The 26,613-nt window shown below is 40.3% G+C and overlaps 2 protein-coding genes across 3 annotated transcripts; both read left to right on the top strand.

Annotated features, from left to right (window-relative positions):
- Nucleotides 1-2,909: 2,909 nt before the first annotated feature.
- Nucleotides 2,910-13,080, top strand: PSME2 (proteasome activator subunit 2). The gene is made up of 11 exons (XM_072126169.1): nt 2,910-3,225; nt 7,198-7,230; nt 7,850-7,912; nt 8,724-8,804; nt 10,776-10,812; nt 10,892-10,989; nt 11,080-11,148; nt 11,277-11,344; nt 11,695-11,749; nt 12,141-12,227; nt 12,873-13,080. The coding sequence occupies exons 1-11, from the start codon at nt 3,178-3,180 to the stop codon at nt 12,951-12,953; spliced, it is 720 nt and encodes a 239-aa protein (XP_071982270.1). The 5' UTR covers nt 2,910-3,177; the 3' UTR covers nt 12,954-13,080.
- Nucleotides 13,081-20,290: 7,210 nt separating this feature from the next.
- On the top strand, nt 20,291-25,726 carry EMC9 (ER membrane protein complex subunit 9). Of its 2 annotated transcripts, none has more exons than XM_072150735.1 (6): nt 20,291-20,387; nt 22,102-22,180; nt 22,452-22,528; nt 24,065-24,134; nt 24,212-24,309; nt 24,535-25,726. In XM_072150735.1, the coding sequence occupies exons 2-6, from the start codon at nt 22,106-22,108 to the stop codon at nt 24,713-24,715; spliced, it is 501 nt and encodes a 166-aa protein (XP_072006836.1). In that variant the 5' UTR covers nt 20,291-20,387; nt 22,102-22,105; the 3' UTR covers nt 24,716-25,726. The 2 variants fall into 2 exon arrangements, with proteins under 2 accessions (XP_072006836.1, XP_072006835.1); XM_072150734.1 differs by having other exon boundaries at nt 22,102-22,294.
- The last annotated feature ends 887 nt before the right edge of the window (nt 25,727-26,613 follow it).

The following is a 26,613-nucleotide window of genomic DNA, read 5'->3' as shown; positions in this document are numbered from 1 at the left end:
CTGTGTATGATGTGTGTGTATACTGTGTATGTATGCTGCTGCCTGCTGTGTATGATGTTGTGTATGATACTGTGTATGATGTTGTATGTGTATAGTGTGTATGTATACTGCTGCCTGCTGTGTATGATGCTGTGTATGATGTTGTGTGTGTATACTGTGTATGTATACTGCTTCCTGTTGTGTACATGATTCTGTCTGAGTTTATGCTGCTGCCTGCTGTGTGTGTATGATTCTGTATGTATGTTGTATGCTGCTGCATTTGACCCCCTTAGTTACCCTTCTGCCCCCTCCATCTACTAACTGCTGATGTACCAGCAAGATCCACTAAAGAAGAATGGTAAGTCATGATTCATTACAAGAGTATGTGTAGATTAGAAATGTGTATTAATATGGAATGTTAATGTTGTAAGTTGTATATATATATATATATATATATATATATATATGTACAGATAGAATGTGTTGTGTATTTATGTGCTTTTAGTGTAAATACTATTTAATTCATGGGTGACACTTATCACTGATTCTATGCCAGATTCTGGGGTAGAAGCAAAGATATAATCACAATTTTTGCAACAGCAAGCAATCAGAACCTGGAGTGGGCTGAATATAGAAGAATATCAGGGCTAAGATTTTTTTTTTTTTTTTGGGGGGGGGGGCAGCATTTCAGTTTTCGCCTCAGGCAGCAAAGAAGCTAGAATCGGCCCTGCATATATCATATTCACGCCCAATTCACCTAATGTCGGGGCCCTCTGACACTGTGGGCCCCATAGCAGCTGCTATGGCTGCTACCCCTGTAGTTACCCCCTGCTCAGGATGCAGACTTCATTTTGTGTGAAAGTGTTTAGAAATTACTGTGTCTTCATTATAGCTTTTATCTTCTCTGCAGCTTCTCTGCTTGAAGGTCATGTTGTGACTTATACAGAGCTAACACAAGGGTAATTAGTATAAACATTCTGTTTGTATTAGAGCAAGGTCTCTGGAAGAAATGGTTTATAGTATAAACATAAAGCATTTTGGAAGAATATCTTAGAGAATGTTCTGATATATTCAGTATGGCCAAGAGCATTGCAGTATTCTACACCTTTTCACGTCCCCTTGAGCTGATGATGTTATGTGTTTTATATATGCAACTGTGCACTAATAAACGGGGAGTTTTTTCTGCATCTTCAAAGAGACTGGTGTGTCTTAGTTTGTGCTCTCTCTACCGGGGAGCCATGAAAGGTTTAATATGAAAGTCACCTTTACCACTGATAAGGACTGTTTTGAGTCTTAGATAAAAAATCTCTATCATTAGCAGATCATTTCTAGAATCACTGCTGCTTTATTGAATAAGTAGGATGAAAGTAATACCTGTTTGCATACACAGTGAAAACGTGAATATCTTTTATGGTTGGTGTTGGTAACCCTTTTTTTTGTAGTTGTTTTTCTTTGCTTCTTCCATTGAGGCGGTGTGGGGAGGGGAGTTCAGGGGAGGTACAGCCTACCCCTCAATAAATTACCGAAGGGGAAAAAACCTCAAAGATCTTTTGGTTCACAGCCACTACTCTGAGCTGCGAACCACAAAACCCACCTGGCTACCCCCCCGCACCACAGGCTCCTACCCATGTGGGGACTGCTCCTTCTGTAAACATATGATAAGAAAGAGAGACTTCACTGATTCGGATGGCAGACGTACATATGACATAAAACACTACATCAATTGCAAATCTACGTGGCGCAATGCAACTGTCCCAAAATGTACATTGGGAAAACTGTACAGGAACTGAGGAGGAGGATGTCCTCACACCTTAGTACTGTAAGGACTAATAAAGACACAACATTAACTAAACATATGAAGCTGATGCATAAGGGAAACCTGGAACAGCTCAAATTTTGGGGTATCGATTGTCTTAAGACCGGAGTGAGAAGAGGCGATTTAGATAGCAGATTACTACAACTTGAAGCAAAGTGGATCTACCATCTGGGGACATTATCACCCAAAGGCCTTAATGAGGGCTTCACATATGCAGCTTTTCTATAAACTTACTAGGGATTTGGCTTTAGTCTGACAGTTACCTACACTACTGATGGCCTATCTACCTTCTATCCAATAAGCACATCCGACCCTATATATGGACTATACTTACATACTGTGCCAATCACACCTCCTCTCCACCATTGGGAATCATTGCACCCACAATTCGATTAAGAGAACCCTGTAGGGACCAATTTCTAACCTTCAGATGACCATCCAATCTACGGCACTGCCATACCCTCTTATTATGCGTTAAACCCCACTTTAACACATACTTGGGACCGAATATCCCACCGACATATACTCCCAAATTACGTATACAAGAGAAGGCAGTTACCACACATACCCACTCTAGGCACCAAAACTTTGACTGAGTCTGCAGTCAAGTGCCTACTAGCCCCCACTCAAACAGTAGCCTAAGTCTCTCGAAATATGCACTAGATGGGAGTTTTTTCTGCATCTTCAAAGAGACTGGTGTGTCTTAGTTTGTGCTCTCTCTACCGGGGAGCCATGAAAGTTTTAATATGAAAGTCACCTTTAACACTGATAAGGACTGTTTTGAGTCTTAGATAAAAATCTCTATCATAAGCAGATCATTTCTAGGATCACTGCTGCTTTATTGAATAAGTAGGATGAAAGAAATACCTGTTTGCATACACAGTGAAAACGTGAATATCTTTTATGGTTGGTGTTGGTAACCCTTTTTTTGTAGTTGTTTTTCTTTGCTTCTTCCATTTAGGCGGTGTGGGGAGGGGAGTTCAGGGGAGGTACAGCCCAAAAATTAGTATTGGTTAGTTAAGCTTATGTTTGTATTGTTGCTTTTTTCAGTGCAGTGGAAGTTCCAATCTAGCCCTGCCCAAAATTACAGGGACTCTTCCTATAACTACACAATTAGTGTCTCTCAATGTGATTATGTATATAAATAATAAAAAAGTATTAAAACTTCGGTACAATGTGTGGTATAAACTCCTCTCCCATTTACTAATGGAAAGTCCCTTCTAGAAAAACTCCCTCTCCCTCCTTCCTGTAAGTCGCAATATTAATCTAAAGAGAAACTGAAAGTAACAAGGAGAGACGGAGATAAAAGGCAAAAGGGCTGAAAAGAGTTGAAAAACGCACTAGACTGAAAAAGGGTGAAAAGATTCTAAAAGATTAAGGAGATGGCTAAAGCATGTACCCTGAAGATAAGTTCTGCCAACAAGGAAAAGGTAAACATATTTGTTACACATGGCTGTTCATTATACTTCCATAGGACAGAGCTAATGCTAACAGATATTAAAGTCTATGATTTTTTTTTAATTTTAATATATTAATATACTACAATCAGCTGCTTATCCCAGGAACACAAGTTTCAGTAATCCTAATATATCTGCAATGCAAAATATAGGTGAAAATATAGGATATTTTTTCAATCAATGTTTGTGTATTTGGACACAAATCCTATTAATTTCTTAACTAAACATGAATTCTTAATATATATTGGTATTTAGCACACAGGTGGTTCATCCTGGAAAAAAGTGAAGTATGTCTGGTCATGCACACTATAATTAATACATCACGTAAGAAAATTAGCTCCTGGACTATAAGACTAAATGTTATCATTTAACTGTAAATGATCAAGGATTCAGAAAGTGCAGATTCTGGGTGCTTGGGTGCAGGCCCCTCATAGGGTTCAGCAACTTTTCAGCAATGGTGTATGAGCTTTATAAAATTATATTAACCTCAGTGTATGGCATGCTTGGTACAATACTGTATTGCAGTGATAAAAATGTAGCAAAACAAATGTGTTATGTGTTAATGGTCACATGGCTTAACAGAATTACCTGCATTAAAGAGATCCTTGTAAATAATTATCTGATAACCTCCCAACATTTAATTTGCAAGCCCAGCCCTTGACCTAAACCTTACTGTTCCCACAATACATAATGGGGCATATTGAGTGGAACCTAACAGTGTCATTTACACCAAAAAAACCATCTCGGGAGCCTCAAGACATTTTAACTGGTTAAGGACCGGGCCCTTTCCCGTTTTTTCATTTCCATTTTTCACTCCCCACCTTCAAAAATCTATAACTTTTTTATTTTTACACGTAAAAAGCTATGTGACGGCTCGTTTTTTGCGTAACAAATTGCACTTCATAGTGATGGTATTAAATATTCCATGCCATGTACTGGGAAGCGGGAAAAAAATTCCAAATGCAGTGAAAATGGTGAAAAAACGCATTTGTGTTGTATTCTTGTGGGCTTGGATATTACGGCTTTCACTTCACGCCACAAATGACGCATCTAATTTATTCTTTGGGTCAGTACGATTACAGGGATACCAAATTTGTATAGGTTTTATAATGTTTTCATACATTTACAAAAATTAAAACCTCATGAACAAAAATTTTTTTTTATTTTGCGGTCTTCTTGTGCTTATAACTTTTTCATACTTTGGTGTATGGAGTTGAGGGTGGTGTCATCTTTTGCGACTTTTGATGATGTTTTCAATGATATTATATTTTGGACTGTACGACCTTTTGATCACTTTTTATAGAATTTTTAATTTTTTTTTAAATGGCAAAAAAGTGCCAGTTTTGACTTTGGACGCAATTTTCCGTTACGGGGTTAAACGCAGTGAAAAACCGTTATTATATTTCGATAGATCAGGCATTTTCGGACGCGCCGATACCTAATGTGTTTATGATTTTTACTGTTTATTTATATTTATATCAGTTCTAGGGAAAGGGGGGTGATTTGAATTTTTAGGTTTTTTTATTATAATTTTTTTTTTTAACTTTTTTTTAATTTTTATTTTTACTATTTTTCAGACTCCCTAGGGTACTTTAACCCTAGGTTGTCTGATCGATCCTACCATATACTGCCATACTACAGTATGGCAGTATATGGGGATTTTACTCCTCATACATTACAATGTGCTGATAGCACATTGTAATGAATGGGTTAACCCGAAGTAGCTTCGGGTCTTCGTGAAACCCGAAGCTACCATGGCAACGGATCGCCGCTCCCCGATGACGTCACGGGGAGCTTTGCCGGCGGCGTTCTGCAAGAAAACACCCGCGATCGGTGCCGGCACCGATCGCGGGTGTTACCGGTAAGCCTTTGCTGCAATATGCAGCAGAGACTTACCGGCTATGGAGAGGGCTTGGCCCGCGAGCCCTCTCCATGCATCGGAACGCGACCGCCGCCGTGAATACACGGCGGGCGGTCGCGAACCGGTTAATGAACAACATGAGGGAAACCCCACGGGATTCAGAGCCTATGCCATTGACCGAATTAACTATAACATCAGGGGGGAGACAGCTCTTTGATAAAGAAGCCTTCTGGATACTCCAATTGGAGACCAGATTCCCCAGGGGAATGAACTACAAGCAAGAATTTATGTTTCATTACTAAGTCATTTACAAGAGCACGCCCCTTAAGAATTAAATGTTTTTTTCCCCTCGTTTGTCTCCTTCTAATAATTGCATACACACAGTAACATCAGTCTGAACAGAATTCTATGTACTGCTAGACTATTCTGCCTATATTGAATACATAAATGAGACACTATACATAGAGTTCAGACTGTGCACTGTGGTTAGCAGATACAGGCAGTCCCCGCGTTACATACAAGATAGGGTCTGTAGGTTTGTTCTTAAGTTGAATTTGTATGTAAGTCGGAATTGTATATTTTATCATTGTAATCCCAGACAGAACTTTTTTGGTCTCTGTGACAATTGGATTTTAAAAATGTTGGGTTGTCATAAGAATCAATATTAACACTAAAGCTTCATTACAGACACTTGTGATGACTGTTATAGAGGTTTATTGTAGCCTAGGACTAAAGTACAATCAATTACCAATATCCAGAGGTTCGTTTCTAACTAGGGTTCGTATGTAAGTCGGGTGTTCTTAAGTAGGGGACCGCCTGTACTCTAAATACTAACTCCCGAATATTCAGTTTAGCCACTCACATTTATCTACTATGAGCCCGTAGCCTTTACATCATAAATTTTCTACTATATTTGGCAGTTTGCTACAATGTAGATATATAAATGGTTGGAAACCGAGCTAACATAACCTAATACTACTGACTTTCTTTTTCCTCTAGTTGGACACACGAAAAAGAATATTGTAACTATATATTATGCACCTTCCGGGTGCTTTTTGCCAGTGTCCGTTCACATTGAACCTTTTTCCTTGTGTTGGAGACTACATACTATGTATAATATTTTATTTTTCATGTCGTTTTTAAATGTTGACATAATGTTTTTTCTTTTTAATAGAACAGAAATAAACATGGTTTTATTATACTAAAATACGTACCTGAGAGAGGCGCTCCCAAATGATTCTGTCATCACGGACGAAGGCGGACCTTGTGTCTCCCTCCCTCTGACGTCCCTTCCTTCTCATAATATAATGGTGCTCCCTCTCAGATATGTGTGAGCCTTGACAAAGAGCGTGTGTATTCACTCGAAACGCGTAGGCTGGACATTGTAGTCCACCACATGGACGCAGTGCTAAGACATATGTGATGTCTATTTCTTTTATGGAAGTTAAATAAAAAGTCCGTAGTGTTTCTTCACAACACAACGCGCTGGATCATTTTTTCGAATCATCTGAATATAGGTATTGGAGGGCTGGATATAGGTATTAGGGGGGTGGATATTTTATTACTAGCAACAATTGTGAGGAGGGCCTCCACCAGTTAATAATCCGGCTCTGATCCTAGGCGATACAGGACAGCCACAGAGACAATCCCTTCCTATGTCAAAGTGTGGAAACAGAACAAGACAAACAAACACATAACAGAAAATGAGGGTCAGTAGTCTGGGTTACAACAGAGATAGCTAAAAAGGTGCAAAATCACTAATAAAAGGAAAAGTCAAGGAACAAGAGCCAAAAAACGTAAACCAGAAGTACAGAAATAGCTAACGATAGCACAAACAATAGAGCTGGAAAAGAAGACTTTAACCAGCAACAAGTATAACACACAGAATATTTATAGAAGTAGGAACTGTGCTCCAGGTGAAAGGGGCAGAGCTCTGAGAGTCAGAGCATGTTAACCATTGCTGGTTGAGAAACGTGCATATCATGAGAGGTGACAGGCTCTCTTTAAGATGTGTGATGCACTATGAGACTTATCAGTAAGCATTTAGCACATAAATCCTAATACTTCCTTATTTGTTTTTGCAGGTCGATATATTCTGCACAAACCTGAAAAATGAGGTAAGAAAATAATTTAATCCCTTATTACATATCACATTTTCATATTGAAATTCATGAGGGAAAAAAAAACAAATACAGGCAGTCCCCGGGTTACATACAAGATAGGGTCCGGAGCTTTGTTCTTAAGTTGAATTTGTATGTAAGTCAAAACTGTATATTTTATAATTGTAGATCCAGACCAAAAAAAATTTGGCCCCAGTGACAATTGGAGTTTAAACATTTTTTGCTGTAATGGGACCAAGAATTATCAATAAAGCTTCATTACAGACACCTTATAGCTGATTATTGCAGCCTGGGACTATGGTAAAGCATTAAGAAAGCTTCACCAGAGGTCAGAGGGGCCTGTCTGTAACTATGGGTTGTCTGTAAGTCGGGTGTCCTTAAGTAGGGGACCGCCTGTATGTAGCTTTATATTCCCATTGATTGTGGAGTTATATTTGGTGGGTGTTTAGAAAACACTTGGAAATCAGCAAATGACATCTTAATGTACAAGTGAACATTCTTGGAAATAAAACCCTAAAATTAGTCCAAAGCTATCAGTATTTATTTTAGATTGTGTTTGATAGACTGTGGGACTAATAAAGGATTATCTTATCTTATCTTAAAATTTTATTCACAGATCCAAAGATTATTGTCAGAGTTTATTCCAGAAAAGATTCAGTATTTGGACAATCTACTAAAGGTCTGTAAATAATTCCAAATGATTTTGTTTACTGAAAATTTAGTGTTTACTTATACATATACATACTATATACATTATATGGGAAAATATTCTGGGTCACCTGCACCTTCATTAATATAATTTCAAATCCATAGACATTTTTAACATAGACATATTTAATTCAAACTCAGTTATAATGATTTACTGGGGTATTCAGTGGGTTTGAGATCAGGGTTCAATGAAGTTCTTTCACACTGTGCTTTACAACAGCTTAGGGATATAAGGCTTTCATGTTGCTGCCTGACAATGGAAACCAATGCCGTAATGTTACTTGTAGCCCACTTTGTTCTGATGGTAAAGGAGTTTTGTCATCTGTGTCTGTGGAGCATTGGCGAGTTTCCTACACTAAGTGCTTCAGCCGTTGGCAATGCCGCTTTAAAGCCCGTGACACATGGCCCCACAGTCTTTAGTAGACAACATATACTGATCCTGTTCTACTAGTCCATTTGGGAACGTGATCATTGCAGCAATCACTTGCTACAGCAGTTATTCACTGTAGTCAGTCACATATTTATGTTGAGAAATCACTGCCAATTGAGATAGTCTCATCATGGGAAAAGAGTGAAGGAAGAACAGAAAGGTTCTTATTTATTTACTTTTAAGCATTTTTAACCTGGACAACATAAAATTTGATTATTTTTATTGTGTTTTGACAGTTCCGTGTACAATTACCTGACCATAATAAAACTCCAAAATCACGTATTGTAATTAATTTTAGCACTCTTTTATATACATGTCAGCACTAATTGGTAATCTGGTTTTCTTTATTCAGAGCAATGTCTTTAATATCAAAGATCTGACATCACTTCATTCTGAACTCAACATTCCAATTCCTGATCCTCCAAATCCAGAGGTGAGTCAAAGAAAAGGATAGTAACAAAGCATCAAAGGGAAAGTATCACCGTATATTTTTTACTCATTGCAACCAGATAATAATATTTTTTTTTTCTGTTTTCATATTTATTCTGATTTTTATACTTGATCGTGTAAGTCTGCAAGTGAGCCCTTTTTCGTTTTTATGTTTCCATTTTCTGTTCCCCACCTTTAAAAATCTATAAACTTTACATTTTTCCATGTACAGAGCTGTAAAGGGTTTATTTTCTGTGTAAATAAATGTTGGCTAGCCTTTGGCGCTTCTGGTGCTCTAACAAGCATAAACTACTGTTTTTAAATAATAACTATTGTTTGTGACTAAAGAATCCTGTATATGCATTAAAACACTGATGTGTCCATATCTTAAGCTTAAAGGGAACCTACCACCACGATTCTACCTATAAAAGGTAGATCAGGTGGTAGGTGAATGTAAGGGACGGGAGGATAGCTCTTTTTAGAGGTAACCCTCGCGTCTCGCTAACTTTTGGTAAACTTTATTGAACTAATATGTAAATTTAGTTATGCAGCTACTGGGGCGTGGAGTAGCCGGGCACGAGGCTAAAACGGCACGGCTACCCACGTTACTCCTCCTACCCTGTTGCGTGTGGCACGCAGCTCCTCGTAGCTGCGCGCCCTCGTCCGACAAGCCGGCTACTGCGCATGCGCAGAACGCCATCATGACGGACGAGGGCGCGTAGCTACGAGGAGCTGCGCGCCAGGAATATGATTTTTAGCTTGTGACTGGTCCCAATAGCCTATGCTATGCTGATTTTAAAAATGCCTATGTCTGCATTCTGAATCCTTTCAGCTTAGAAGTTTGATTTACGTTACCTGGCTCCCTGCCAGCAGCGTGTGCAGAGGTGCAGCCTCTGTGTGCCTGTGTCTTCTCATGCATTTTTCCTCTACTCCACACCATCTCCACCCCCTGCCTGCACCATGCAAAGGACAGGGAGTGGGGAGGGGTGCGGGAGTTGCATAAGTTTGAAGGAAAGAACACTGACACAGGCACACACAGGCTGCAGCATCCCCCCCCCCCTCCATTCTTCCCCCACTGGGACTCGCAGCAGGGAGCAGATAATGTGAATTAAATTTATATAAACTATTGAAATAAATCAGACTTGCCTCAGGGAAAAAATGCATTATTTGGTTTGGTAGAATCAACAAACTTACTGTGATGATACTGAAAAGTAAGTAAGCAAAGAGGACAGAGGTGGAAAACAAAAAAGGGGTGAACCAAGAATAGATAAATAAGATGGGAAGGAGGATACCTAGGGAACCAACCATATGGATCTGTTTCTGTAATAAGCATAAGGGCCAGCCCCATGGGCACCCTTGTGGGCCAGTATATAGAGTCAGTACAATTGGAAGACCTTATTCTATAAAACCACCACAGTAGGGCAACTATACCAAATATGCCACATTGTCCTGGGATCCCTCCCACAGCTCCTATACCTGCAGACATAAGCTGTGTTATCTTACCGGTGAACCACTGTGAAAGAGTATTGTAGCAAAGCTCCTACTAACCAGCATCTTGCTTTAACGGACATCTACCACCAGGATCAAGTACTGTAAACCAAGCACTGACATACTGGTGTGAGCCCCAGAGCGATTCTGCTCTTCTTTAAGCTTCTTATGCCCTTGTTTTTACAAAAAAATACTTTTAAAATGATGCAATTGAGCCTAGGTTATTGGAGCCTGGAACCACTCAGACTCATTTGCATAATTTTTTTAATCTTTTTTTTTTTTAAACACAAGGGCATAGGAAGCTTAAAGAAGAGCAGAACCTGAAGTGGGCAAACACCAGTATGTCAGTGTGCTTGGTTTACAATCCTTCATCCTGGTAGTAGATGTCCTTTAAAAAATAAACTTCTAAAAAAATATATCTGTGTTTTGTATGGAAGAAAATAGGAGACCCATGGTTTAAAATGTTTTATTCATATTTGTATTTAAGGATTCAAAAATGGAAACAGACAAAGAAGAAAAAAAAGGTAACTTAATACTGTAATTGTGCATCTTACTAAAAGTAACATACATTATTTAATATTGACAAGTCTCTTGGTTTCTTAGCTCCTAAATGTGGATTCTTGAAAGAGAATGAAAATCTCCAGAAAATACTAAATATTGTCCACCCTGAGATTAGAACTTTAAGAGAGGGTTGCGCATTGGTAAGAATAAAACTATTGTCTTGAAAATCACAGGTGAATGTGGGTCAAACAGAGTAATGTTGAAACCAAAATTTTTTGTTGTTGTTGCAGATTATCACTTGGATCAATCATCTAATTCCTACAATTGAGGATGGAAATGATTTTGGAGTATCAGTACAGGTACATAAATATATACATTTGCACAGTATGAACATATTTCTATATAAGTCTATATGAAATAGATATGAAATATATGATAATCAAAAGTAAAAAATATATTAATCTGTATATTTTTCTCTTATTATTAGGAGAAGGTATTAGAGCGTGTAACTGCTTTAAAGACTAAAGTGGAAACCTCACAGACCACTATCTCCAAGTAAGAAGCTGTTTTTTAAATGTATTCGCATTCCTACCTTCTATTTTGACAACTGATTCAGTAGATTGAATGTGTTACATTAAACAGTTTGGGCCACTCTCCGTTACTTCTTGTGCCACCCTGAACCCATATGTTTAGGGGGTGTCTGTGAAGACAACAACTAACTGACCATTCGTACCCCTAGGGAGTGCAGAATGTCACAAAGGGCATAGGTAACAGTAACCTCCCCTCCCCCAGATATAAGATAAATGTCATATTCAGCTAATGTAATGGTAAGAAATAGTATTTTTCCTATTTCTGAACACACAACACCTTATTGACAGAAATACATCTAATGATTCTTCTTCCAGATATCTTACTGAGAGAGGAGATGCTGTTGCTAAAGCTTCTAAAGAAACGCATGTGGTAAGATTCATTATTTATTCTTATTTGTTCTTCTCCTTAGCCCTCAGGCACAAAAATGTTGGATAGCACATGGACAAATTAAATACTATAGGCTCATAAATGAACGTGGTTTTCTGAGCCTCGTGTTTGAGCCATCTGCCCGAGCTGCAAAACTTAGAGCAGGTCCTTTTCCATCCCATGTTTGTGGCTCGGGCATCCTCTATTTCATTCATGGGCATTTGAATGGACCTCATTGGTTGTGACCCATGATATGCACACATTCTTGTGAACAAGGGCTTAAAATGGATAGGTAGCTACTAAGTGGAAATAGACATGTCAGGGTGATTGGTCCTCATTAAATTCATATATAAATGTATAAATATATAAACTACTTTCTCTTTTCTCATTCCAGATGGATTACAGAGCTCTGGTTCATGACAAAGATGAAGGTGCATTTGTAGATCTTAAACTGACTCTTACTGATGTCAGAAACATCTACGTAAGTGTATTTGCCTATTAACCTGGCTATAGTCAATAAGACAATTTGGTAAGCAACATTACAGGGCACCAAATGAAATGTAAAAAGAATGTTCAGAAATACAAAAACAGCAACAAAACCACGTTGGTTAGCATAAAGCTAGGATGTGTCATAACTTCTAAATGATAGTGGTATAACGTCAAACCCCCTCAATCCCAATTCTCTGCCTGGCCGCCTCAGCGCTGCAGCACCTCCGTTTTTTTCTGCACATCAGTGCCCACAGCCATACATTGTACAGAGAACAAATTGTGGAGTACAGAAGTATATTTAATTACATGGAGTACACAGTAGTGGTCCTAGCCACCTATTGGGAAAACTGCACTGCTAAAGCACTGCTACAAATGGTATTGTATTTTGAGAGTCTTGGTAGTTGGGCCCCTAATGATCCCTCTAGATAATCTACAAATGCACCACATTTCGCATTCCATTTCATACTCTTAGAATATAGTCTTAATATGTACCGTACAGGAGGATAGGTAAAACTGCCCCATTATCTTTGGATATGTAAAGTCATTTTGTGTAATATATTCACATAAGTACATCAGTACCGTATATACGGATCTTGGCACAATATCTTCATCACATACTATTATTTATATTTTTAAGGTGGAAATATTTGATATTATTTGGAAGAATTTTGAGAAAATTACCAACCCTAAAGGAGAAGATAAAAATACAATGTACTAATTTAAGTATCTTACTGGGTTTCTGGTACTACACAAAACCGATTGGTTTTCCTTTGGATCTTTGAAATCATGTTTACCATTCCACCAAATACAAAATCAAAAGAATAAAATGTTTTCCTTCTCCTCTGTTTGCATTGTGTTCTTTAGATTATGCATTAGATTATAATAATTTTTATCAATTATTATTTAAAGCCCAGAGTTTAAATACATGTGTATTCTGTGTGTACCATCATTAGTTAGTTACCAACTTCATTTTTCTGAACTATGACAGAGCTGATATTCTCTTCTAACTATAATGGGTTTAATGTCAGCAGCATCACATGATCTTAACAACCTAGCACAGTGATGGCGAACCTTTTAGAGACCGAGTGCCCAAACTACAACCAAGAACCACTTATTTATCGCAAAGTGCCAATACAGAAATTTAATTTATGATTTATACTGCTCTGTCACAGTTTTCATTGATACCAGCACTCTGAGGACACAAATAAAGCAGAAAATAGTCCCAGGTAGAGCTGTCACTTTAAAATATATAAAATAGCTCTGTGCACAGCAAGTCCTGGGCTGTATGGGACTGCAGGAAGATACCTGGAGTCATCTCTGGTGATGGCCTGGGTGCCCACAGAAAGGGCTCTGAGTGCCACCTCTGGCACCAGTGCCATAGGTTTGCCATCACTGACCTAGCAGATATCTGTGGAGGAAAAATAGCTCAAAATACTATGTTCGCAAAGGTGACAAGGACAGTAATCACAGAGGGTGGCACTTAACTTTGTATGAGGTAATTGGCCAGGAACAGATATTGGCCAAGTACAGGGACAAAGTGGGGCCCTGGGCAGAACTAAACATGGGGCCCCAAAATAAAACTATTTTACAAACAGTCACATGCAGTAAGATGCTCCCTTTAGTCCTGGACATTTTGTAGTTTACAAACAGTAAGGCAATCTATAATATGGGACTGTAGGTGAATTTTATAGGAGATAGACAGATGATAGGAAGATGATAGAAGATAAATATGAAAGATGATATAGATTTATAGATCGATGATAGAAAGATTTATAGATGCATAAATATATAGTAGATTATATATAGATAGCTAGGTAGATGATAGAAGATTGATATGAGAAATAGATACAGCAGAAGAGAGATAGAAGATCGATTGATTAATAGATGGATAAATAATAGATAGGAGATAGATAGAAGATATATAGATAGATAAATAAAAAGACAAAAAACTAGATAGGTAAATGGTTAGATAGGCAGATATATACAGTATACACTCAATATTTATATACACCCAGCTATAACTAGTATTTATGAAGGGTTTGCACCAGTTTTGTGTCGTTGCTGCACGGTCGTCACCGTGACACAAAACTCTGCACTTAAAGGGGTGTTCTGCTGCGGATTTGCACCAGGCCCCACAGTTATGTCGAAAGTCCGACATTAAAGGGATTATCCGGGTTTAAAAAATTTCTTATGGCCGGGCTGGGGAGGGCTAGCTAAACATAATAAACCTGTACTTACCTCGTCCGGCGCCGCTGATGTCCCGTGCCGCGGTCCCTTCGATCCGTGCCCCTGTTTGTTTGTTTACAGGGGCACGGAAGCTGCGCACAGGGAGCTTCCGGTCCGCGATGTGGACGTCTCCTCCCATTCGTCCCTATCTCTCAGCGTTGTAAGCACTGGGAGATGGTTCGCCCGGAAGCTCCCTGTGCCCACTTGTAATGAAACCGGCGCACAGAGAAGACTGGCCGCGGCGCGGAACATTGGCAGCACCGGAGGAGGAAAGTACATGTTTATTGTGTTTAAATAGCCCTCCCCAGCCCGGCCATAAGAAATTTTTTAAACCCGGATAACCCCTTTAATTGTGGCTCATACCCGTTAAACTGAGTGCACCAAAAACCTGGTGCACTCAGTTTAAGCATGTGCAGTTTGCCTCACTATTAATAAATGTGCCTCATTGTGTTAATATATGTATGCGGGAGATGTATCAATCTGTCCACTGGCCACAATTCCACAATGAGCCACTGGCTCATTGTAGCATATCTTCAGAAACCATGCAGCCTCGGGTCTGACGAAGACCCGAGGCTGTCATGGCAACCAAACCCCCCCCCCCTTCCCCCCGATGACGTCGGGTGAGCAAAGATTAGATCCAAGATGGCGGCATCCCCGCGCGGCCGGCTTTTAAATGCTGCTGGCAGCTTTGCCAGCTTCATTGGAAGAGTTAATACGCGCGATCATTGCAAGCACCGACCGTGGGTATTGTCGGTGGGGGTTTACTGCAACATGTAGCAAACCCCACCTGTGTATGAAGAGGGCTCGGCCTCTGCATTCAGACGAACGTATGGGAGACATACACTCACCGGCCACTTTATTAGGTACACCTGTCCAACTGCTCGTTAACACTTCTAATCAGCCAATCACATGGCGGCAACTCAGTGCATTTAGGCATGTAGACATGGTCAAGACATTCTCCTGCAGTTCAAACCGAGCATCAGTATGGGGAAGAAAGGTGATTTGAGTGCCTTTGAATGTGGCATGGTTTTTGGTGCCAGAAGGGCTGGTCTGAGTATTTCAGAAACTGCTGATCTACTGGGTTTTTCTCGCACAACCATCTCTAGGGTTTACCGAGAATGGTCCGAAAAAGAAAAAACATCCAGTGAGCGGCAGTTCTGTGGGCGGAAATGCCTTGTTGATGCCAGAGGTCAGAGGAGAATGGGCAGACTGGTTTGAGCTGATAGAAAGGCAACAGTACGACAGTACGTCAAACTTTGAGGCAGATGGGCAACAGCAGCAGAAGACCACACTGGGTGCCACTCCTTTCAGCTAAGAACAGGAAACTGAGGCTACAATTTGCACAAGCTCATCGAAATTGGACAGTAGAAGATTGGAAAAACGTTGCCTGGTCTGATGAGTCTCGATTTCTGCTGCGACATTCGGATGGTAGGGTCAGAATTTGGCCTCAACAAAATGAAAGCATGGATCCATCCTGCCTTGTATCAACGGTTCAGGCTGGTGGTGGTGGTGTCATGGTGTGGGGAATATTTTCTTGGCACTCTTTGGGCCCCTTGGTACCAATTGAGCATCGTTGCAACGCCACAGCCTACCTGAGTATTGTTGCTGACCATGTCCATCCCTTTATGACCACAATGTACCCAACATCTGATGGCTACTTTCAGCAGGATAATGCGCCATGTCATAAAGCTGTAATCATCTCAGACTGGTTTCTTGAACATGACAATGAGTTCACTGTACTCAAATGGCCTCCACAGTCACCAGATCTCAATCCAATAGAGCATCTTTGGGATGTGGTGGAACGGGAGATTCGCATCATGGATGTGCAGCCGACAAATCTGCGGCAACTGTGTGATGCCATCATGTCAATATGGACCAAAGTCTCTGAGGAATGCTTCCAGCACCTTGTTGAATCTATGCCACGAAGAATTGAGGCACTTCTGAAGGCAAAAGGGGGTCCAACCTGTTACTAGCATGGTGTACCTAATAAAGTGGCCGATGAGTGTATGTCCCCCATAGATGGGAATGGCCACACAGAGCAATACAGTACCACATGGACCGCCCTGTACACGGGGGAAAAGATATGACAAGTCCTATCTTTCCCTGTGCGCATGGCCATATGTCGTGCATTTCTATGGAGAGGGGAGGGGTCACCCTGCACCCTGATCGTATGCTCGCCTGGCTGGCATACGTTCGTCTAAATGCAGTCCAAGGGGAATATTACTATATGGGCTACTGTGGGGACATAGTAGTGATCTCTAGGGGAATATGAGAACGGTATTACGTTTGTTATAAAAAATTGAGAAGATGATAATGAAGTGAGGTGCCTAAATCTGCAGAGAGAAGTCATGATTGGAAAAAAAAGCCAAAATGGCAGCCACATAAAAGAGTGTCCTCCAATCAAAAAGGCCATCTGTGAGTTGCTTTTTTTGCTGATCTCGGTTCTGGTGCTGTTAATATGTACAAACTAGGTTTTGGTGCTATATTTATGTAAGAAAAACCAAAAAGAACCAGAGCGGCAAAAAACACTAATTTATTTAAAATAATACTCTTTATTGAAAGTAAATACACAAATTTAACATATATATCCCACAAATGGGAAGGTATAAATGCAGTATATGGGGAACACAAGTAGCTCCAGATGAAAAATAGGGCAGCACAGGAGACCAGTGGCTACCCCTGTTAGCCCAAGGTCCTAATAGTATTGTTGATAGTATTAGCAATGCAGTCAAATGTTAGACCAGAATAAGAAGGGGATAAAGTGGCAGTAGTGCAGTAAAGGTAAACCATACACAAAACAGGAGGTACCATCCAGTATTCAAAAATTCATGTTACTATTGCACACTGCCCAGTGTCAGTTCATCATGTTTGCGGGTAAGTGTGCAATCTTCTTATGCTGGTCTAACATTTGACTGCATCAACAATACTATTAGGACCCTGGGCTAACAGGGGTAGCCACTGGTCTCCTGTGCTGCCCTATTTTTCATCTGGGGCTACTTGTGTCCCCCATATACTGCATTTATACCTTCCCATTTGTGGGATATATATGTTAAATTTGTGTATTTACTTTCAATAAAGAGTATTATTTTAAATAAATTAGTGTTTTTTGCCGCTCTGGTTCTTTTTGGATTTTCTGAGTATACAGTTGGAGAGGCACATATGATCTGTGAAGGAGTGTAGGGGTTGTTTTGGTCTTATTGTTCTATATTTATGTAATACTGGTTTGCTTCTGGGGTTATATGCATGGTGTGATCTTAGCTCTGGTGCTCTGTTTAACTTGGTTCTGGTAGGTTGAATAGATTGTGAGCCCCATTGGGGACAAGGACCCATTTTGCAAGCTTGTGCAGCGCTGCGTAATGTGTGTGTGCTACATAAATAAAGGAATTATTATTATTATGGTGTTGTATGTGTACTTTCTCCTGGATTTATACAGTTAGAGCTACATATTTTTGTATTTATAGGTTGATATAGGGGCTGTCTGTATATGTGTTAACCCCTTAGTGCTCGTACTAGTACGGCGCAGGCTACTGCAAATAGCGCTCAGTGCCGTACTAGTACGGTGCAGACCCGGCGAATGGTTAGACTCTGCACCAGAGCCAAACTGGCATCGGGAGTCGCGGGGTGTCAGCGGTAATCTACCGCTGATATCCCCAAGTAACACCTGTGGTCGGAGTGGGCTCCAATTGCGGGAGTTTAACCCGTTAAATGCCGCAGTCAGCACGACCACAACATTTAACTTGCCTTTGGGGGGTATTTCCCCCACGATGGGGGGGGGGGGGGCGCCAATCGTTGCTATGGCAGCCCCATTAAGATGGCGTCTATGACATCAGTTTAAAGGTACAGTGTCAGTCTATGCATGTGCATAGGCTGACACAGCTAATACCCTGCAATACATTAGTATTTCAGAGTATTATCATGAACAAGCAATCAGATGATTGCTTGTTCAATCAGATGATTGCTTGTTCATGTCCCATACTGGAATTCATAAAAAAGTAAAAAAAAAAAACAAAAACTTATTCAATAAAAAATAAATTAATAAATCAATAAAATAAGCCCCAAAACTCACAAAACCAAATATCTCTTGAATTCATAGATTGGACAGAAAAAAATGAATTCAAGAGATATTTGGTTTTGTGAGTGCATGGGCCCAGCACTACATGGTTGAAACTTGATATATGCAATTATATTGCGACAATATTGCTATATTGTTTTTACAATAGATTGATACGGTCACCATTGTGTTTTTATGCGATTGTATTCTTATTGTGTTTTATTAAAAAGTAACAAAATTTACAACTAAATCGAGAGAATATCCTTATTGGGATATAAACAGATGCGCATACTGCAATTTCTTATGTCTCTTATTTCAATGTACAACTATCCCAGTGTACCAGGTAAGCAGCACTGCACACCTGTGAATATCCCTTTACATGTAGATGATGTCCCGTTAGGTATTACTATATGAAGAGACATATAATGCACAAAAAAAGTCTAAATCATAACACAAACCCCACATATATAGTATCGCCACGTCCGTAACAACTCGTAGAAGTAAATAATTATTGAACCCGTACAATGAACGCTGTAAACTTAAAAAACTGCCAAAAATTATGATTTTTACCTATTTAATCCCACATAAAATGCAATAAAAAGTGATCAAAAAAACATATGTACTCCAGAATGATACAAACTTTTGCAAAGTAAAACATGTCTCGCAAAAAACAAGCCATCAACCAGCTCTGTAGCTAAAAAAGTAAAAATGTTATGCCACTTGGAAGACAGCAAAAATGATCGATTTTTCCCCACATTAGGGTTATATTTGGCAAATTTAGTAAAACGTAAGAAAAAATATTCAAGTAATCGTAACGACCCATAGAATAAAGATAATGTGATTATAATGTGATTCTTAGGCTATATGGTGAACAACCCAAAAAAAAAAAAAAAAAAAAAAAGAGTAAAAAATCCAATACAGAATTGATGCTTTTCTACTCCTGACCTAAAAAAAATGCTCCTAAATTTTCAACAAAAGGGGATACCAACCCCAAAATGGTAACACTGGAAAAAGCATCTCATTCCGACAAAAAAAAAAAGCAGTCACATGCACAAATAACGGAAAAGCTAAAATTTTATAGCCTTCAAAAGGGGCCAATGAGGAAACTAAAATCCTGGCAGTTGCAGGGCGCTCCTTCCCTTCTGCGCCTCGCTGTGCGCCCATAAAAAAAGTCACGGCCACATCTTTTAATCTTTTGGAAATGTGTCAATTTTAGGGCTAAATGAACGTATAACCGGCACACTTAGACCATAGAAGGGAGTATAAATCACAAATTAAATTTCTGTGTTGGCACTTTGCGACAAATAAGCGGGTCTTGGTTGCTTATTGGGACGATTTTCTTTAATTGAATACTGACCCATTGTTTTCTATGGATTTATTCAGATGTCCAACCTTTCTTTTATATTTTTTGTACATGAAGTAAACACCATGCTTCACAAACTGCAGGCTGCATTACTGCCAGCAATGATACACAAATCATGTCTTTTACACAGTAAACCATCACATTTTGTCAGCCACACAGCATAGCGGTTTGTCTACATCGTCCTCTGAGCTAAATGATATGACCATGAAGCAGTGCACACAGATAGCTTCTCCACTACGAGGCGCCATGTTTATTATGTGCAGACAACAAGCTCACGACCCATGACACAGGTGACGGGTCGAACAATTGAGTGCGCTCAGCCGCCATTGCCATTCCCGGTGTGTCCCAGGCTAAATTACCCGCCTCTTGCGTCATCCACGTCCAGGCGGAGTAACCGGAAGTAGCCGTCCCTCCACCAATCAGAGCTCGGCACCTGGGCGTTGTCCTACGCCTTCACCAATCGTTGTTTTGAGGGCGGGGAGAAGCAGCCGGTGTGATCCGGGAGCTGACAGGTTAGTTTCAGTCAGTGGCAGCTGTCAGTATAACCTTTATACCTGATATCGCTGCCATCTGATAGTCCTAATGGCGGAGTAACAGGGGCGGGGGTTTAGCTTTATGTTACAGGATCACGACTGAGTGCCGTGTTGTCAGCGCAGCCACGTGCTTGTGGGCGATAATAGGACGATTAACCGGCACATTGCTGGTTAACCATGAAAGGTTAAATGTACCACAGCAAAAACTGCCCAAAATGGGAATACCACAGTGAGATGTATAGCGGGGCTTGAGTACTGCGGGTGTCTTCCCCCATGTTATGTATTACCTACAGTACCAGTGCAGTGGAAGTGATTGATGTGAATCACATACACACAAGTAGATTGTGGAAACGCCTTGCCACTGCAAATTTTCCATCAGCAATAAATACTTGACCTGGCATTTAATGCATAAGAAACTACAGCCTTTGACCCTTGGCCACAGCAGTATATGCAACAGAAGATGATTACTGTTTCTGACGTTTTTTGGCGGATGTCACTGACACATTCATTTCAATGGACTTGTGCACATGAGCAGTTGTAGAAAACTCAGATCATGTCCTATTCATGCCTGTGCCTTACCAGTTGCAATTTAAAACAATAATGTGAACTTCCAAGGGTATTGTACAAGCTAGTGACATTGTCCGCCAGTCTATTTTTCTTCAGTGCATCCACAAAAAAGAATGAAATCCAAATAGTTTTTGCGGACATATGGTGCAGATACTGTATACAAACTGGTAACATGGGCTGCAAAAACCCATGGGAACAGCAAGTAGAAAAGTCACTATATAAAGTAAAGTCACTATGGTGGATGTGTGCCCAGAATTGTGGCATAAACAGCATTGAATTGAGAAAATTACACGTGCATTTCTCAGGCCACAAAAGATGACATATCTTTTATTTTCGGCCTGAGGGTGATGCCACACATGGCGTTTGTGGCCCGTTTTTAGTCTGTTTTTCCCAATTATCATAATAGATAAACAGTTTGTAAGCAGCCAAATGCATGGTAAACAGCCAAAAACGGATGTTTAAAAACGGACCAAAAACGCCATGTGTGGCATCACCCTGGGTGTAATTGGCATGTGAAGTCCTAGATTGATGGGACATCCCAGATTTTGGATCTTGCCGTGCTATCCCAGATGCTGGCTCAATACACATGAAGCTTAAAGGAAACCTACAATTCCTTTGTACCTTCTAAGCCCTACACTGTTTTTTTTCTCTCCCTTTTTCTCTCCAGTGAGGCAAACTGCACTAAGCATAGTATGTGTCACCACTGTGCATGGTGTGCCTTATTATTGAATTCTGGCGCACCCTGCATTGCTCTGGAAGTGTGCACCAGCTTTTTTCAGGTGCACCTTTAACATACAGCGTGCAACACAATTCTGTCAGGTCTTTGTGTTTAATGTGTTGCAAACTTGACTAAGCACTAACATGCCCCTTTGGGTGTACAGTGCAAAATGCACAGCTGGACACAAAACTGGTGCAAACACTTAATAAATACATGTTCAAGTTCCAAAGACCTTCTATTCAGTGCAGACAGGCATTCAAGTCAGACAGGCAGCCAGTTTTTCCCTGGGATACTCCTTTCCCCAGTAGCCTCTGAAGTATGCAATATATAAAATGATCGGAGGTAGCATTATAAAGGGTGGTGTGTTACAGGATTGGTTTATTTACATGGAGTTATTTTTCTTTTCAGAACAATGTGTGAGGTTGAACTGAGCACACGTGTCTATGTGAAGATGATGTTACATGCGGCACGCTATCCACATAGCTCCGTGAGTGGGGCACTTCTGGGGCGCAGAACACCGGGATGCCTTACCTTATGTGATTGTGTTCCTATTAGTCACCAGTTGCCGCTCGCGCTCAGTCTTGAGGTTGCTCTAACACAGGTAAAAGATATTTCCGAGTGATCTTTCTGGTCTTTGCGTGGTTCTCGCTTTTTTTTTTCCTTGGCTTTTTCTCTCTCATTAGTTTTGCTATGTGTGTCATTGTTTCTACTTCCTCGGATATTAGCTTCATCTTTCTATCTTACTCTGCTGTCCACAGATAGACTCCTGGAGTGCTCTTCAAGGACTGGTTATTGCAGGTTTCTATCAAGCAAACTCAGGCCTTAGAGATACAAGGTATTAGCTTCATGTAATACTTTCTCACACATCACTCTTACCTTTACATTTACCATATCCTATGATAACAAAAAGATTTAAAAGGCCACTATCCTGAGTTGCTTAAGGATGTGTACATTAGGGCATAATTCTTGTAGCTTTTGATAGGTCAAAAAAAAAAATAACCTTCTTGATATTGTGATACCATTTAATAGCTAACTGAAGTATAAGATGTTACAAGCAAGCTTTCGGGACGTCTACACCCCTTCATAAGGCATTTTTTTCTTAGTTTTGTAAGAACCTCAACTCTCTATGTGTGTTATGGACACCATCCATCTGAATGGATGCCATGTAATACTAAATGTGGAAATTTTCATCAATCAGCTACTTTTCAGCCAAAAACCTGAGGAGACCCATGGCAATTAGCCGATTTCCACAGCTTTCATAGTAAATGGGTTGTTATGAAACAACCCAGCTAAAGGTCACCTGTCTAAAGAGCTCTTCCTTTATCTGATAGGTCAATTATTTAGGGTGTTATAGCCTGGAGTTTATCTTAAAAATAACACAAAACACATATTATAATTTAAAGGAGTTGTGCCTGGAAAAGAAAATCTTGATTGCTTGGGATCTCCAGAAATCACAAGTAAGGGAGGCTGAGTACTCCATACTGAATGGACTGACATGCTCTCCATTCACTTCAAGGGGGGGATTAGGTTGTGTGTGCAATCCTGTGCTTTCCCACCTCAGGCTAATGCCCAGACTTATTAGCTTAATGTTTATATTGTCACAATCGGCATGTAGAGTTATAATAAAAGAAGTCCTGAGACGCATCATCTTTTAAAAACATGATGAACAGCCCGGAGGTAGCTTCGGCGCTGCGCGCGCCTCCATAGGAAGTGCCGGAGGCCACACGCGCGCACAGCCGTGCATAGCGCCGAAGCTACCTCAGGGCTCTTCATCAAAATGTGTTTAAACCGCGAGCTGGTGCCCGGTGTTTACATCTAATACCTACCATCAGCAGTGGTAAGTTTCCTTTAATGCAGTTTGCTTGTATATATTGCAGGGTGAGCCAGATTAAGGATTTCTGGCGCATGTTCTGCATGAATCTGGCCCCCTCTAAATTGCTCCTACAGAGTGCACCAACTTTTTTTTGGTGCACCATTAACATGGGCCATGTGGCACATTTTGGTCAGACTTTGCGTGTTAAATGTGGCGCACAGTCCGACTGAGCACCGCAATGCCCCCTTCAGTGCAGAAATTTGTGTTGCATGATGCCTAGTGCAGCTGCACCGCAAAAGAGGACCTGTCAGCCCCCAAAAAGACCCCCACCAAATATGCCCCCTATAATCCTCTCCCCAGCAGCTTTCTATTTATGCCATTTATTTAAAAAATTATGTTGTGAAAGTTTGTTTTAATCTTTAACTACCTGTGCAAGCAGTTTGCACCTAAAAGAGCATGCAAAGTCCCACAGAAAACTGGCGCATGGCCCTTAGTAAATGTCCCCCTCTATTTGAAACCTTAACCCTATATATTCCACTTTTTCATATTTTGTTTCAGTATCAACTCTGCCACCCTTCGATCAGCCTCACTGATAGCTGAATACCAGGATGATGCAGTACTTATACTGGTAAGATAGTAAGATAGTGTTCCTGAAGAAGTATGTTTTTGTATATGAGCAATTCTCTTTTATTTTTATTTTTTTAGATGGATAATGAGCGTCTGACGCCCAGTCCTGGCATTCCCCCTCTCACAGTTCTACACCAGAACAGCAACAAAAATTGGGTCCCTAAGGAAAAAACTTTGTAAGTGCCTTTTCATTATATGCAGAAGACCTCCCATCTACTCAATATGAATCACCTTAAAAAAAAAAAAAAAAGCACAACAGAAAATTCCATACCGAGATCACGTTGTGTTTTTTTTTTTAATACAAAATTTGCACCAAATGGCCATAAAAAAGCCACTCGAGGCAAACGCTGGATTTTACCCACCATGTAGTAGCTTACAATACATGCAATTGTGTTTCATAGGGTAATGTGGGGCCATTGGGAAGAGACTCAGCGTATCACAAGGCACCTTCTTCAAGCTAAGGCATACCAGCGTCTCATTGACTTCGACACTCATCTTGAGGATATCAGAACTGACTGGACCAATGAAGCACTGAATGTGGAAATAACCCGGCTAGCTACTGTGGCAAATGGAAGCACATGAACTGTATATACAGGGTGGGCCATTTATATGGATGCACCTAAATAAAATGGGAATGGTTGGTGATGTCAACTTCCTGTTAGTGGCAAATTAGTATATGGAAGGGGAAAACTTTTCAAGATGGGTGTTGACCATGGTGGCCATTTTTAAGTTGGCCATTTCATATCCACTTATTTAACCTATTAAAGGAAACCTACCATTTGATTTGATGCATTATGATTATGATTAAGCAAGATATGATTGTGCATCAGTGTAGATACAGCATTCTCAAGGTATGTTTGCTTCATAATGCATCAAATCAAATGGTAGGTTTCCTTTAAAGCAAATCTACCACCAGGATGAAGAATTGTAAGCCAAGCCCGCTGACATACTGGTGTGTGCCCCATCTGGCAGGATCTGCTGTTCTTTTAGCTTCTTATGCCCTGGTTTTTAAAACACAAGACTTTTAAAATTATGCAAATGCTCCAAGGGGACTCCTGTACTTCCTGTACAAAAGTGCCGTCTTCTTGTGCAGTCTTCTTTTCATACTTTGGTGTACGGAACTGTGAGTGGTGTAATTTTTGCTACTTTTGATGACGTTTTCAATTCTAACATTTTTAGGACAGTACAGCCTTTTGGTCACTTTTTATTCAATTTCTTATATTTAGCACAAAGGCAAAAAACTGCGTTTTCAACTTTGAGCGCTATTCTCCGTTACAGGGTTAAACGCCGGGAAAAAGCGGTATTATATTTTGATCGGACATTTTGTGATGTGGCGATACACAACATGTTTATGATTTTTACTGTTTATTGATATCAGTTCTAGGGAAAGGGGGTGATTTGAATTTTTAGGGGTTTTTTAATTACATTTTTTTACTTTTTTTAAAAATTATTATTTTTTTAATTATTTTTCAGATCCCCTAGGGTACTTTAACCCTAAGTTGTCTGATTGATCCTATCATATACTACCATACTACAATATGGCAGTATATGGGGATTTTGCACATCATCTATTACAATGTGCAAATTGTAATAGCCTAAGGCCCCTTCCACACTAGCGAGTGTGATGCGATGAACTCGCATCACACTCGCAACGCAAGCTGCCGGGAACGCACGGCCCGAACGCTGCACCGCGGGAGTGAACTGACATGCTGAGTTCACTCCCGCGGTGCAGCGTTCGGGCCGTGCGTTCCCGGCAGCTTGCGTTGCGAGTGTGATGCGAGTTCATCGCATCACACTCGCTAGTGTGGAAGGGGCCTAAAACAGCCTCGGGTCTTTGTGTGACGGATCGGCACTCTCCAATGATGTCATGGGGAGCGACAGACTGCGCCAAGATGGTGGCGCTCACGCGCCAGTGGCTCGTTAATGCCGTCGGTAAACAAAGAGTTAACACAATCGTGGTTGTTAGCGATGGGTATTTGCTCCATTTTGCAGCAAAAACCTACTGAGTATGAAGAGGGCTCAGCCCATGAGCCCACTTCATACTCCCCCCTCCACTACAGGACATACAGGAACATGGTTACAAACTTGTAAATAATTCATGAAAGAATAAAGTTATGTCAGAACTAAGCACACCATTGTTTTTCTTGTGGAATTCTAAATAACTGATGTGTTACTTGACCTTCTTCCCATTGAGGAAAAAAAAGTTGGATCTAAAATGGCCTGACTTCAAAATGGCCATCATGATCAACACCCATCTTGAAAAGTTTCCCCGCTCCCATAAACAGGCAGTCCCCGGGTTACATACAAGATAGGTTCTGTAGGTTTGTTCTTAAGTTGAGTTTGTATGTAAGTCGGAACTGTATACTTTATAATTGTAACCCCAGACAAAATTTTTTTGGTCTCTGTGACAATTGGATTTAAAAAATGTTGGATTGTCATAAGAACCAGGATTAACAATAAAGCTTAATTACAGGCACCAT

The sequence above is a fragment of the Engystomops pustulosus genome, chromosome 1, assembly GCF_040894005.1.
Source record: "Engystomops pustulosus chromosome 1, aEngPut4.maternal, whole genome shotgun sequence".
Taxonomy (NCBI): Eukaryota; Metazoa; Chordata; class Amphibia; order Anura; family Leptodactylidae; genus Engystomops; species Engystomops pustulosus.
Note: the sequence above shows the minus strand (reverse complement) of the source record. Positions and strands in the feature narration are given on the sequence as shown.

Bases quoted from the DNA above. Each gene is read 5' to 3' on its own strand.
- PSME2 (XM_072126169.1), top strand. From the start codon at position 3,178: ATGGCTAAAGCATGTACCCTGAAGATAAGTTCTGCCAACAAGGAAAAG. The intron at 8,805-10,775 runs GTGAGTCAAAGA...TTTGTATTTAAG, and splicing joins CTGATCCTCCAAATCCAGAG to GATTCAAAAATGGAAACAGA. The intron at 12,228-12,872 runs GTAAGTGTATTT...TATATTTTTAAG, and splicing joins CTGATGTCAGAAACATCTAC to GTGGAAATATTTGATATTAT.
- EMC9 (XM_072150734.1), top strand. From the start codon at position 22,106: ATGTGTGAGGTTGAACTGAGCACACGTGTCTATGTGAAGATGATGTTA. The intron at 22,295-22,451 runs GTAAAAGATATT...TGCTGTCCACAG, and splicing joins TTGAGGTTGCTCTAACACAG to ATAGACTCCTGGAGTGCTCT. The intron at 24,310-24,534 runs GTAAGTGCCTTT...TGTGTTTCATAG, and splicing joins GTCCCTAAGGAAAAAACTTT to GGTAATGTGGGGCCATTGGG.